Source organism: Mesoplodon densirostris, chromosome 3 (genome assembly GCF_025265405.1).
Source record: "Mesoplodon densirostris isolate mMesDen1 chromosome 3, mMesDen1 primary haplotype, whole genome shotgun sequence".
Classification (NCBI taxonomy): domain Eukaryota; kingdom Metazoa; phylum Chordata; class Mammalia; order Artiodactyla; family Ziphiidae; genus Mesoplodon; species Mesoplodon densirostris.
This window is the reverse complement of record NC_082663.1, coordinates 59,577,957-59,592,886: the sequence shown is the minus strand read 5'-3', so window position 1 is coordinate 59,592,886 and position 14,930 is coordinate 59,577,957. Positions and strand designations below refer to the sequence as shown.

At 37.8% G+C, this 14,930-nt stretch overlaps 1 protein-coding gene across 3 annotated transcripts in view; it reads right to left on the bottom strand.

The window, feature by feature from the left end:
- Window positions 1-14,930, bottom strand: part of ARHGEF28 (Rho guanine nucleotide exchange factor 28) — a 311,840-nt gene that overhangs the window by 89,760 nt on the left and 207,150 nt on the right. For 2 of the 3 annotated variants that reach the window (XM_060093041.1, XM_060093042.1), the window contains 6 exons: window positions 11,696-11,903; window positions 9,121-9,232; window positions 5,865-5,942; window positions 5,217-5,259; window positions 472-595; window positions 2-134 (listed from right to left, as the gene is read on the bottom strand). In XM_060093041.1, the coding sequence (XP_059949024.1) occupies window positions 2-134; window positions 472-595; window positions 5,217-5,259; window positions 5,865-5,942; window positions 9,121-9,232; window positions 11,696-11,903 (698 nt within the window). The remainder of the gene's footprint in view (window position 1; window positions 135-471; window positions 596-5,216; window positions 5,260-5,864; window positions 5,943-9,120; window positions 9,233-11,695; window positions 11,904-14,930) is intronic. The other variant, XM_060093040.1, reaches the window with a different exon arrangement.

The following is a 14,930-nucleotide window of genomic DNA, read 5'->3' as shown; positions in this document are numbered from 1 at the left end:
CTGGAACACTGGAACGACTCTTTCCCCAGGAGTGTTTTATCACAAACCAAACACTGCAGAGTCCCAGAGAATGTTCCAGGGACAAACTGATGTCGACTCAGTTTCTCTTTGTCTTTGGCATCCTTGCCTTTTGTCTTGAGATGTGGCAGCAGCAGCGAAGTGGGGAGAAAAGAGAAATGCTCAGAGCCAATCGACGTACAGAAACCATACAAAGTCTCCACGTGTTCTATCAGGACGGAAGGGCCACACACCAAGAGGTGTGATAATGCCAAAATGTAACAGCACCCAGCATGAAGTGGTCTCAGTATGTTCAATGACTTGGACAATACCCCATAAGAAATATAGAGGTTTTTAAATATGTGTGTACAAAACCTAAGGTAAATGATTTTAAAGGGAAAGTGGAAACTATACTAATTGCTCAGAAACGGAGCATCTACGCTTTATAGACGATAGGCATAAAACCTTAATTACCTTAGATTTATTCCGAGGGCTGGTCATCCTGTTCATGAGGAAGCTGAAAGTTCGGCTCACTTTGTACTTTTCAGACTCTGATTTGGCAGGTATGATGTATTTATCCCATTCTTCTTCCTGAATTCTACAAAAAAGAATCTGTTATCACAGCTTATAAAACTTACCAGAGGGAGCAAAAGAGAGCAGTCATACATAGGTGTGTGTATGTATGTGTGTGTATGTATACAAACACACAGATGTATTTTGTACATATTATTTTTACACATATATATATTTTCAGGCTTTAATGGTTATTCTAAAGATAAGGATAGAAACTATTAAAAATATATCTTATAGATGAATAGGTGGATAAGTGTATGATAAAGCAACTATCTCACAATGTTAACACTTACAGAATCTAAGTGGTGGAAATAGGTATTCTAATATATAATTCTTTCAGCTTTTCTGCATACTTTAAAATTTTCATATTAAAGTATTAGAGAAATAAAGGAAATCTTACACTTATAATTTTACTCTGAAAATATTCATCTCCCTGTTTACTATGCTAATAGAATTCTCCAGGCACATAGAAGTCAAATAACCAACGACATTAAACCGGATTTTATTTATTTTTGGAACAGAGATAATACTCAGCAGACACACATTTCCTTTGTCAATACAGCCTGAGAAACAGACTGTCTGCCTCATGGTTCCATCTCTCCCCCTCAATCAGGCTATTTGCAATCTGAGACTCTAGGTTGCAAAGGAGAGAACATTGTAGAAATTCCCCCCAAATAAGACGCAAGTTAGAGGTAATTGTACCCAACCTGTGAGCACACTGAACACCACTGATTTTCCTCTAATCCACAGAATCATTCTCTAGAGAAAAAAAAGTCCCAGCTATGAAGAGGAAATTTCCCTGGAACTTTTATATTTCCCCTAGAACTTTCTCTGATGGTCTTGTATTCTAATATTATTACAAAGAGAGAAAGAAAGAGTGAATATATTAAAGACCAACAAAGGTATCATGTCAAACCAGATAACACTTCTGTAGACAATTTCCAAAATGAACATTTCATAACCCATGTCTCTCCTATCCCTCAAACTTCTCACTTGTCAGCATTAGTGGCTAATACATTCATCTCTGGGAAATACCTTCAAAAGTAATCATACTATTGATATGCACCAAAATATATATGATTACATTTTACAAAAATGACTTAAAAGACAACTTCTAGGGCTTCCCTGGTGGCGCAGTGGTTGAGAGTCCGCCTGCCGATGCAGGGGACACGGGTTCATGCCCTGGTCTGGGAAGATCCCACATGCCGCGGAGCGGCTGGGCCCGTGAGCCATGGCTGCTGAGCCTGCGAGTCTGGAGCCTGTGCTCCACAGCAGGAGAGGCCACAACAGTGAGAGGCCCGTGTACCGCAAAAAAAAAAAAAAAAAAAAAAAAGACAACTTCTAGGACTTCAGTTTTTCTCATCTGATCAAAGACTAAGTTATTTCTAAGGCCCTTTCTCATGCTTAAATATAATAAGTACTTAACTGGTACATATTAAGCAAAACTAAGTTATTTGACCTCTTTATTAGATAATTGAGAGTTCAAACCTCAGTGAATGCATTTAGGATAAATAATAAATTACTTCAGAGCTACCTCTTGGTCACGCAGGTATAGTCAGGACAGTGGGTGTCCTGCCACTCGAGCCCTGCACAGTTCATGAAATTGTGTTTGCTACTGAGAGAAAACAGTTGAAAAAGTTAGAAAGCAAAGATGGAAAACAGAAGTGAAAGTGCCCTACACTACTCAGAATAACACAAGGAACTTAGACCCTCTCATTTCCTTTCTACTTCCACAGCCACCTTCTTAGATAAATCATTGGTTAATATATCTATAAATTTCCATACCTCTTGTGTCTTAAGCATCCTAATTTGCAAAACTCGTGGAATAATATTCAACAGGCTCACTTTTGGAATGGGGAAAAAAGCACAATTGACAGCTGAGAAAGAATCCTCTCTGGAACACTTTTTGGGACCCCACCAAGAGCCACCCAATGTCTAAGAGAAGAAAAATATGGGGAGGAAACCTAAATCTCAGAATTGAAGAATGATGAGGTCAATGTGATTTCTGAGGTGAAGAAGTCCTCTCCCCTACTTACCAGCAGGAACACAACTACACTCTCTCAAATGAAAGAAAATGAGTTCCTGTTTACCAGACTCTACTCCCAACTCCCTATGCTACAGAAGACTGTATCAAGAACAATGTTACAGTTTTGATTTAAAGCCTACAGATGCACTGCAATTTATAAAAAAAAAGACAAAATCATACCACTTAATCTTTAATTCCAAAGGTTGATAAGAACAGAGATGACAAAGTAAACAAAACAAAACAAACAAACAAAAAAACTGAAACACTAAATATTAAAAACTCTGAATCATCTAACCTGGTAGACACGTGAATATCATAGGCATGACCCATTTTCAGATTATGACAATGGGAAACACAGTGTAACTTCTGGGCAGATGTAGAAGGTTGGTTGACTCCATGTTTCAAATCTAATTTAACTATGTGGTATTCACTTACGTAAAAATTAGGTACTTTAGAGAAGAACTCAGAAGGGAAAAATCCTCAACTGATTTCACAACAGAATGTAAACAGCTTTTCAATTTATAAGAATCTGGAAAAATTTACTTAAACTCTTTCAACATCCCAGAACAAGAATGCCTAACTCTATTATCAATTTGATGACCAACGGAATTACCCACAATAAAGTTTTACAAGCCCCATTCTTCAGAGATTCTTGGCATTACCTTTTCAATAGGTAAACAGATATTTTAAGTATCTGAATAATATGGATATAGCCTCAATATCTTAATCCTTAACCTATTATATCTATAACCTATTTTTTAAAAGAACTGGGCATCTAAGTATTTAAAAAGCTCCAACTATCCAAATTGAAAATTGACACAGGTAAAACTTCAACTTTGAACAGCCAGATTCTTATTTTCTTAAAAAAATAAAAGGTAACAGATGTATCAGATTTAAGATAGATGGTGGCAATAAAATAACTGAGTTGTACCATATAATCCTAAGAAGATGGGATAGATGAAGTGCCTGCTCCTATAAAAATGAGCCTGAAAGGTCTGGAGTGAGCCCCGCTTTTAGCTGGCTGCACTCTTTTCCAGAAATGAAGTGATCAACATAAATAAGGGAATCCCAAAGAAGGCAAACCCCCAAGTAAATGTCTATTGCATGACCAAAGCAAAGCATTAGGTCTAGCCAGGGACCTTACTGGTGTATCCAACAAGGTATCAGGAACATAGTAGGGGAAATGGAATATCTACTCTACTAGATACACCAGGGGATATGACTAAGAAAGTCAGATGCTTTTGGGATGCAGACCCAAGATGGACCCAAGAACAGGAAGAAAAAAACAAGAATGAGGAATATGAGAAAAATATTCATCCCATCCAATACATCCCTATACATCTCATTCAAGTTAACACATTTTATAGGCTAATATTTAACCAATTCTGTTATTGGCTCTTCCAGTCTTAAATCCCTCTCTTAATGGAAAATATTTTTGATTTAAAAAAAATCCTTACAATCAGTCTATTACTTCTCCAATTGTTAAAAAGATAGCAAGGATAAGACTTCTAACCAGAACGATGACCAGAATGATGAGCAAATTCCAGAATTAGTCAACAAATCGCTTAAATGAAGTAATAAACGTAAGCAGCTTAAAACAGTGCCAGGCACATAAAAACACCCAACAACGGTCAGTTACTGCTGCTCCCGCTGTCACCATCATCATTGCCCTGGTGTCCTTTCATCATCAGCTTATTCTTAAAGGGCATTCTTAAGTCTTCCTCTGGTTTATCGTTTCAGAATTTCTATTCTGGTCTCCAAAAAATAGGAATGAGCAAAAGGAGATTTTTTTTTCCTTCTTCTTCATACTTTCAGTCCAAGATTTAAAGCAAAATAATTCCTTTTGATCTATATAGTAAAAGGTTTCAGAGTTTGAGCATTAATAGCACCCAAATTAAAACCATTTTCCTCCTTTTCCCATGGTCTCTCAAAGCCAAGCATTTATACCATTTCTGACACAATCCCAGGGCTATTTCACAGTGTGATTCACAAGCAGTTAGTTTCTCAAGACCAACAGAGTGCAGCAATCCAGCCTGCTCGCTAGTCAGCTGCCCAAGCTTTACTCTAAGGACAGTTTTACCTTCTAGGGAAAAGAGCAGCTTAGGCATACAGCTTTCAAATCTTCATATTAATCAGAAAACTGATAATGCTCAAAGTACTTTCTGCATCATTTATTCTTTGTTTCACACTTAACACTTCTAAGCAATACTCTACGACGACAGACAGCAGAGATGTTTAGGCACTTTCTAAAACTGACTCCAGGGGTTTGTTACCACAATAAGTCTTCCTGTCATAGTGGACAGACCTAGTGAGAACCGGACACCTTCCTAAAGCAGGTGGTCTCACACTGCTCTGCACGGTGCTGTACACTGTAAGTGTTTGGCTTTGAAAATAACCCCAGACTACTCTGTCCCCAGTCCTGAGGCCTGTTCATCTGGAGACTGAAAGGAACAGCTGGCAAACCTAAACCCATACAGATCACAAAGGGTACGAAGGATTCAGGCAGGTTCATTAGGCAGAAACCTCTCACAAACTATTGAACAGGTATCAAAAATGATGTGCAAACATTTCCAAAGATGGATCAAGCGGTCCCTCAGGAAATCTGGAAGGGTTAAAATACCTTTTTTCTCTTGGTGGCTCCGGTAAGCTGTAAGCTCTTTGCTCTACAAGACACAGAACGATAAAATGAAAACGAAGGCAGACAAACTAGCAGTCGTGTGTTAGTTTGAAGTGCACACACTCAACCGTACATTATCATTACACATACCACAAGTTAGAAAATAATGAAAAATGTCATTTTATATAACTAGGGCGTTGCTCTGGATATTTTTGTCACTTTCCCTAATTTGGAGAGAATGGGGAGGAGGCCAACATAGGGAAACATTTAATGATTTTGTGAACTAAGTTTGCATCAGCAAGGGGCAGCAAACATTTTCAGAGATGCAGAAAATCTGTTCTATGTTTCTGGATATTTCTCACCAGAGCGTCATCCCTTATTCGTAACACTAACTCCCCAACGTACAGAATCAATAAATATCTTAGCGGCTTTTTAGCAAAGCTTAAAAGAAAAGTCTTGAAGGCCAGCATAAGGAAGAGTCCATTTTAATGTAGCTGTAATGCCTTTACAGAGCAGCCAGTTCGGAGATGTGTTTTGTGGCTCATGAGAAAGGGAGAGCCCCTCCTCCATTGGACTGGGGTGGCGGGGTAGAAGGGGCAGGCTCATGCAAGCAGCGTAGCGCCATCTTGTTTCCCAAACCAGAGTACTTACTACAGGGATGGAGCAGAGACACTGATTTAGACAGTGAGAGAGACTGAAGGAGGGAACGGCCACTGTGGAGCACACCATCTACAGAGCAGGGACAAATCCTTTACCGTTACAATCCGGAAGAGTGAAGAGGCAAAACTAGGTTGCAAAGGGAGATAGGCCAGATATATACAGGGGAAAACTAATGAATACATATCTCCTGAAATGTGGAAATATCAATGTTGAACCCGAGACTATCTTGTAGGTAACAGAAAACCTACTCTGAAGAATTCGAAGACTTTTATTTTATTGCCATTAAGTATTCTTCAAATTAAGTCATGGGCAGAAATCATTATCCTTTTTGTATACAGACTGAGGTGTCAGGAGAATAAGCCATATATCCAAAATAATCAAGCTAATAAAGTAACAGAATCAGACTCAGACAACTGGACAAAGTCTAACAGGATTCCATCCATCAGTGCACAACAATTTTCAAAAGTGCATTCACTTCACTCCTTAAATGTTTAAATGTAGGGCACTTTTGTCCATCTTGGTGATGCTGTAATTATCATTTTAACATGGAGAATATTCCTTTCTATCTAAATCCATGATGTACCCAAGGGAAATATAGGATTGGATTTTGTTTTATATATAAAAAGCATTAAATAATAAAGTTGCCACCATTGTACTCTTGTCCCCCTCAAAAACAACAACAACAAAAGCATGATAAATGATCGTAAGTAACCCTCTGAAAGTGACAAGAAAGAGAGGACATCACAAATAAGTATAAAAAGGACTGAAAGACTATTCTGTCTCTGTATATCTGTATTATATCAATAGCTCATTTACGGGAATTTTCCACTGAAAAAGGAAGACTTGGACTCTGTTCAAATAGAAAACAATTTTAGAACTATTCAAAACTCATTGAGAGAGGATTTATAACAACACAAATGTCAGTTTACCTCTGATTAAGCAGATTAAACAATGAAACATTAGAATACATCTTTGAAGTAGTCAAGCTTTCACACCTGCGCTTTGATCACACACACAGTTAAAATTATTTTTTCTTCCTTAAGAGCTAATTTATTTTTCACAGTTCTATGATTTTGACTGACCTAAATGATGTCACTCCAAATGTTTGCTACCATAGAGGAATATCCACTGGAATTTTTGTATATTTAGTGTGTAGCCTCAACCTAAATTGCCTGTTTGTAATTCTTACCTTCTGGAGAGTGTCAAACTTCATCCAATAGCCCTATTTTTAAACATACTGTCTAAAGACAAGCTTTTATTCACAGGAATTGATTTCTGCTTTTTATTCTTTCTAATTCAAATGCTAAGATTTAAGGAATGCATGTAAAGCAAAAATACCCTCTCTTGTTCATTAAAGAATTCATAAATCAGGGCTCTTTCCCCTTATAAACTATCCATTTTTCTCTCAGTCGTCTGAGATTTCAAACATCAGAACTGTCGGAATTTAATAATCAGAGATACTACAGATATAAAGGCAAAGGCACCATTTTGCACACTGCACAGAAGATTTAAAAGTGTTTTCCAAATAGTTACAGTACAAAGTTAATTCACCATCTCTAAGACTATCAGTGAAAAGATGTCAAAGCTGCCATTAAAAGGAATCCCAACCTAAACTAAGGTTAGGGAGACCTGGAGATCCTAGAAAGAATTATGGTACTGAAAAAACATCCAGGGGGCTTCTCTGGTGGCGCAGTGGTTGAGAGTCCGCCTGCCAATGCAGGGGACAGGGGTTCGTGCCCCGGTCTGGGAAGATCCCACATGCCGCGGAGAGGCTGGGCCCGTGAGCCATGGCTGCTGAGCCTGCGCGTCCGGAGCCTGTGCTCCACAACGGGAGAGGCCACAACAGTAAGAGGCCTGCGTACCACAAAAAAAAAAAAAAAAAAAAAGAAAGAAAGAAAAAACATCCAGGGCAAAGTCAATCCTCTTCTACTCCTGTCCCCTCAAGGTAGTTGTCTCCTTTCTTTCTCTTGGTCCTTTCTCTCCATCTTCCCATTCTAAAAATCAAAACTGACATTTATTATCAGTCCTGTTTTCTCTTTCCCCAAAAAGACATCCCAGAAAGAAAAAGGAGAAAAAATGCCTTGTAGCACTTCTTTTGTATTTTATGTATTTTGTCTGCTACATTCATTCAACAAATATGGATTGAACATCTCCATACATTAGACATTGTTTTAGGATGGCAGGTCCAAGGCACAAAGATTATGCTTTCACTGTTGTTCCACATGGCATAAGGATGCAAAAGAATGGCAATGTAACAAAGCAAGAATAAGAAAAAAGGAAAGGAAAAGAAGGAGTAAAATAAATCCTATTTTAAATATTCTATGCTGAGAAATTGAGAATACTTAAGCACATCTCTCACTTTCTGAGTCTTCTAAGGCTCTTAAGGATAATAGACAAAAAAAGGCATCATCTAATACATTGAGAAAAAATTTGTTATAATGCTATGTATTACAGATTGACATTAATACTTCCAATACAGCTTTAAATGTAATTATTACATAACATATGGTACACAGAAAGTGTTAAATAATTACATTCCAGAATTAAGTTGAAAATTGGGGTAGCGGTTAAGAAGGGCTACAAGGGCAACTCTGAGTTGCCACATTGTTCTCTTTATTGATCTCAATTCACTTTTGAAAATTCATCAAGCTATATGCTAATAATATGCACCCCTTTCTGTAGGTATACTATATTTCAATTAAAATTTTATTGTATAAAAGTTGTATTTCTGATTGTTTACATTGGCCACAAAAAATGTTTGAGATATATTTACTTGTGTTTCAAGTATGTTCTGTTATTTTAACTTTCTAAAGTCCCTTGTTAAATAAAGAAATGAAGACAATCCATTTTGCAATGCTTTTGCAACTGTGAGGAATTGGATTATTTCAGCAATTTATATGTAGGACAAAAGTAACTTTTATAATTTCCTTAAATAAAATTCTCTAAAGCCCTCACAATAAAGAACCTAGAATAAGTCATAGTTTACACTGTCCTTGAGGAAAACATTTTATTCAAAAAAATAAGGCAACAGAGAGGTGTGTACATATCTGTGATTTCATCAAAATCAAATTTATACCTTGTCTGATATCCAATGAGAAAAGGATTTTGCTAAGCTTAGAAAAATCAATAGTGAAAATGAAATTGAAAATACTTGCCTGCTGCTCTTACATACTTTATGCACTTTTACTAACTGAAAATCCACTCTAGAAAAGAATGCTTTCACAGCCAAATGGTAACCAATGCTTACCTTCAGCTGAATTGCACACTGTAAAGTCACGGATCAATCGAGTTTTTCCTAAAGAAATTTTGGGTGATGAGCAGGAATAAGAACGTGAGCGGACTCCAGAAAACAATGATTCCTAAAAGAAATCATAACAAAGTTAAAAAAAAATTCTATGGAAGACTTGAAAGTATGTGTTCATCATCAAAATCAGAACCTTTAAAAAAAGGATTCAACTTGAACATTTCTGAGGTAATCTTATTAATGATTTGTTTCTGTTTGCCTCTCACAACTTTAAAAATGTTATTGTCTTTTTAATGCTTTAGTAAACTTGAGCTTTTGGGAATAGTTTCTATATTTCCTATATACTTTAGGATACAATCATGACATTCCAACCATGTTGGTTAAAAGTGAAAAATCAAGTCACATGACTTTCTCTGCGTATTCAACGAGTTTGACTTTTTTTTTAAACCTGAGTTGTCACTTATTTTTGTTACTTTAAACTGTAGCATTTAAGCAAAATTCCATATTAACTGAGATCTCTATACATAATTATTAGAAGGTAGAGGAACAGTCACCTAAAATGACAAGTTTTTAAAAGTTCCTAATGGCTATTTAAGTTTGTAATGTTAGCTGCAGCCTCCAGGAAAGAATGCATCAGGTCATTACACAAATCCTTCTAGTCTGTGCTCATCTTTCAACAGACCTTCCATCCAGCACTTCCTGGGATTTTGCTTGAATTATCACTTATTTATATATGTTCAATTTTATTTCTTTTAAATGACCTGCTATTTTTTTCCTGTTTTCCTAATTACCTATTATTTCTATTATTATATTGGCAACATACATGAAAAATGCAAGATGGATAGATAAGTTAAAAAATACTTTTCTTACATGTTCTAGAAAATTTAAATGAATACACAATAGAATGCCACTAAAGCCATTTATGGCACCCAAATCCCATGCAACAGAGGCCTAGTGGCCTTAGGATTGATGCCCACCCCCATTCATTTTTAAGATACCACTTAAGGTTACAGGTGAAAGAAAGTGGTGCAAAATGTGTTACTAAACTTAAGCCATCAGCAACTGTTCTTCTCACAAGCACTGTTTTCTTCTTCTCCCTAAGTGAAAGCATGTGGTTGCGCTAGGCTTACGGTTTAGTTGAAGAGCCTGGAGGAAAGTTGAAAACAGAAGCCTGACCCTGCTTCAAAAGGTCTTAAGCCATGGCTCCCTGACTTACTTATTGGGAAAGACCCAGCGGGCCTGGATGTCAGAAAGGCCAACCCGAGTTGTCCTATAACCCTAACAGTGAGTTGGCCACAAAGGGCCCTAGCCAAGTACCACCCTCTGCATTTAAGTCATGCATGGTAATCATTTTTCATAACAGGGCTTTGAAAATTATCCAGAATTCTTTGGCAAAAAGTTACACAGGGTAATTACAGAGGCCAGGCAAGACATATTTTATAGGACAGATTCTTCTTAAAAGTGAACAGCATGGAACTGTTTCACAAAGAATTACTTTTCATTCCAAGTAATGATGAATTTTTCACAGTTCTATTCAAAATGCAAATCTGAGAAGTAGCTACATTAACAATCATACCTATTTCTTATTATCCAGAAATATCACATGACCTTTAGGTTCAGAAGATTATGACAGCTCCACAGAACTCAGAGCTGAGGGAAGAGGATTCAGGATCTGGGGTCAGAAGGCCTAGATTTGAGTTCTGACTCTATCACCAAGCTTGGGCAACATGGACATCTAATCTCTCCAGAACTTCAACTGATTAAAAATTAAAATAAAAGTACTCCTTATATCCTAGGTGAGTTATGAGAAAATTAAACATTTTATATAAAAGCATGTTTTGTATATTGTAGAGAACACTACAAAAATAAAGCATTACCATAACCACCATATGTTTGTGGTATGAGATGTTTGGGCACAGCACACATTGTTTTATAGTAGTAAACTCAATTGAAAAAGAAAACAAGTGGACAACAGAAATCAAAAAGAAAACATAGGTCCAAACAGAAAAGGGCTTTCTCTGCAAGACTGGAAGAGTTTAGTCTTTTAAAAAACCACAACAAAACGAAATTCCAATGCGAAAACGCCAATGACAGAAAAGCTGTCTCCTATGGAAAAACTGACAAAGTCTATGGTGTTCCAGATGAGTTCATGCAGCCAGGAACGCTCAACAAATGTCACCTCTGCCTTAGCAATATTATTTACCTTAACACCAGTGCCAAGTAAAATTTTATGTGTGCAAAACAAGTTTGATCACTTAAACTCACTTCATACTACCAGCTTTTCTCTTGCTTAAGGGGTGATGGCAGAAATCACAGTATAAAATGGTAAATTTTCCAAGTATGTGAAAGATTATCTGTATTGGTGGTGATTCATGAAAACAAATCAGCCATTGTAAGTAAGGACTATACACATTAGAGTGGGAGAGAGTAAAAAGGCAAGCTCAGGCAGCTCATGGGTCTTCAAAAAAAAAAAGTTTACACATGTGACCATAACGTAATTTGTCTTTCAGAGATGGGTGGATTTAGACAACATATTTTTCAGGCTTACAATAAACCAAATTAATACCAATAAGAATACCTTCAGCTGCAGGCTACTTGATAAAGAAAGTGATTCAGTCCTGGAGATATTAAAATCTGGTTCAGTGCTGGTCTCAAAAGAGTCCAATTCATCCCCACTAGGAATGCCAGTTCTCGAGGAACTCTGAGACACTGGAGTGTAGCAAATGCGCGACCGCTCGGAATGCCCCTCTCCTTCACTGTCAGCATCCAGGGCATCAAGGCTGGAACTGGATGGAGCACAAAGTAAACAAACAACTAAATCACCAAGTAAGACAGAGCCATGGGTTTCTTTTTCTTTCTTTTTTTGGCTGCATTGGGTCTTTGTTGCTGCACATGGGCTTTCTCTAGTTGCAGCGAGTGGAGGCTACTCTTCCTCGTGGTGCACGGGCTTCTCCCTGCAGTGGCTTCTCTTGTTGTGGAGCACAGGCTCTAGGCGTGCGGGCTTCAGTAGTTGTGGCGCACAGGCTTAGTTGCTCCACGGCATGTGGGATCTTCCCGGACCAGGACTCAAACCTGTGTCCCCTGCACTGGCAGATGGATTCTTAACCACTGTGCCACCGGGGAAGTCCTGAGCCATGGGTTTCTATTTCTCTGAATTCAGATTTTCTCACTGGCATCAGCTGCAATGGGCACCTGCTTAATATCTAACAAAATTCATGCTTAAGTGATTTTTATTGTTTTTTTTCTCCCCCCAAATAGCCTCTTTTTAAACAAGATTTTATGTTTCCCCAAATGAACATTTCAACCTAGCAAAAGCCACTTCAAGCGCTCTAAGAAACAAAAGCCGGTTCAAGTTAGTACTATCCTCACGATTTTTGCTTTGTAAATATAATTATTACAAGCCCCAAATAGCTACCCTTCAAATATTAAAAACACAGACAAAACAGAGCCACTGAGCTGTCGGGGGGGGGGCAGGGGAGGGCCTTTGGGGCAATTTGGACATGAAAGATACCACGTGGCAGTTCCTCTTTCACCCCTGGACAGCACAGGAGGGTGGAGGCATACGTAAGAAAACAAGGAGAGACGTGCAAAGATCTCATCCCAGAGTTGGTGTCAAGAAATGGGTCAGGCACGAGTCAAGTGAGGTTCTAAATATGTCACATTCAATTATCATTTTTAGAGATTTAAAAAAAATGATTCCCATGAAACTTACATGTCAGAAACAGGTGGTGATTCTGCTTATCTACTGCTTTTCTTTCCTCATTTAACTTTGATAACCATAAAATGAAAAGGCAAGAATTTGACCTTGCACATTCCTGGCTCCTTCCATCCATCTACCTTTTAAACCACTCAAACTTTGAGGCCGAGGGCTTCCACAGGCATGTTAATGCACAGTGCATTTTTAAATGTATTTTTTCTTTGGTTGTTACAATTCTGGAGTTAAAATTTTAATAACAACACAATAAACCATCTTGATTTTGAAATACAAAGAACCAGAAACAGACTTCAAATTTGGTTATTTTCCTTAAAAAACCATAGGCTATTTAATGGCCACTGAATCTCAACTTAATAAATTATATGGCATTTGGAACAGAGATCCTACCATATATGTCTCTAATCCAAATACTCAGACTCATCTCTAATCCTTGAGCTATTTCAGGGTCCCTCCTGGGCACCAGCAAACCCAGCAGTGAAGGCCATGATCGTCACCACTGAGGATTTCCAACGTGGGGTTTTCTCCTTGGAGAACTCATTGAGGGCCTCCACCTTGACCTTGAGGAGGAGAGGACAAATTGGAGGTGGACCTCATACTTTAATTCAACTCCTAAAGATGGTGGAGAGCATAAAGTTATTTCTCATAAAAAAAAAAACTAAAGCTTAGTTAAGAAAACCTTTCTGGTAAATGCTGATGCATTGAGTATTACAGTAATGTAACTACAAATATTTTAAGGTGCTATGTAGGTTCCTTAATTCAGTGATAATCTGAGGGCAGAAAGAGACCCGGGGTGGGAGTGGAGGGGAGATTTGCTGATGTCTTGTGCCTCTGCATTTGTCTTTCAACTTGTGATCGCCATACTAGTGAAAACTAGTTCAAATGGTTGGCTGCCTACGAGAATATCATGTTTTAACACAAGCCTTTCCAGTTATATACAGCATTTCTCCATCACTATGAATACACCCTAGAAGTATTTTATTTTATTCTTTATACTATACTTTAAAACATTCCTTTTTCTATTCATTCAAATTGGGCGAATATTTTCCTTTGTTAAGCTATTAAACTAAGATATTTGGTATCAGTGATAATATTCTTCAGGATTACCTCTAGGTTTCTCGTTTTATAACCATTTTTCAAAACCCCATTAGTGGGATATGAAATAGATTCAATAGGTTGTGACCACAATTTTCTTTTCAAATAGTATAGAATAGAAAAAAGCAGAATACATAAAATAACATGTGGAATGTAACGTTTGTTTAAATTTTATGTGTGTGTGTGTGTGAGGGGAAGGTTCATGGTGTTACAAGGATTTCTTTTTTATTTTATTTTATTTTATTTTATTATTTTTTTTTGCGGTACGCGGGCCTCTCACTGTTGTGGCCTCTCCCGTTGCGGAGCACAGGCTCCGGACGCGCAGGCTCAGCGGCCATGGCTCACGGGCCCAGCCGCTCTGCGGCATATGGGATCTTCCCGTTCCGGGGCACGAACCTGTGTCCCCTGCATCGGCAGGCGGACTCTCAACCACTGCGCCACCAGGGAAGCCCAGGATTTCTTTTTTAAATGAAAAAGAAATTCTTTTTTTCTTTCAAGAATTCTTTGTAAGACAAAAAAGGTTTAAAAAAACGTAAGTTTTAAAACAAACACTTGTCTTTTATCACCAAATTTTTGTTACATAATTTTTTAAAATAAATGCTGCATTGCTTATTCTCCCCTCAGTTTTTATTGTGAGCCCCCAAATTTCTCCTTCATGAGAAGTTCCCAGCCTCTGGGAATAAATTCACTTATTAATGAATTGGGTGCATTTCACTTTGGGTTCATTATCAATTGTTCCTTGTCTTCCACCATGACACCCACTGAAAGGAGGGTCCCATGGCCATCCCAGGGCCAAGATGGAGCTTTCTGGGGAACTCAAGTCCTTTCTCCTCACTCCTTTAGTTTTCAGAGGAGATGGAATGTACAGGAGGTAAAGTCAGAAGGGACCATTTTCTCATAAGACATCATCCTCCTCTCCTTATTCCCTCCCCCTACACCTGAGCTATGACATTTTTACAGAGGCTTCAAATTACCTTTACTCAAACTGGACAGTTTTTCTTATATT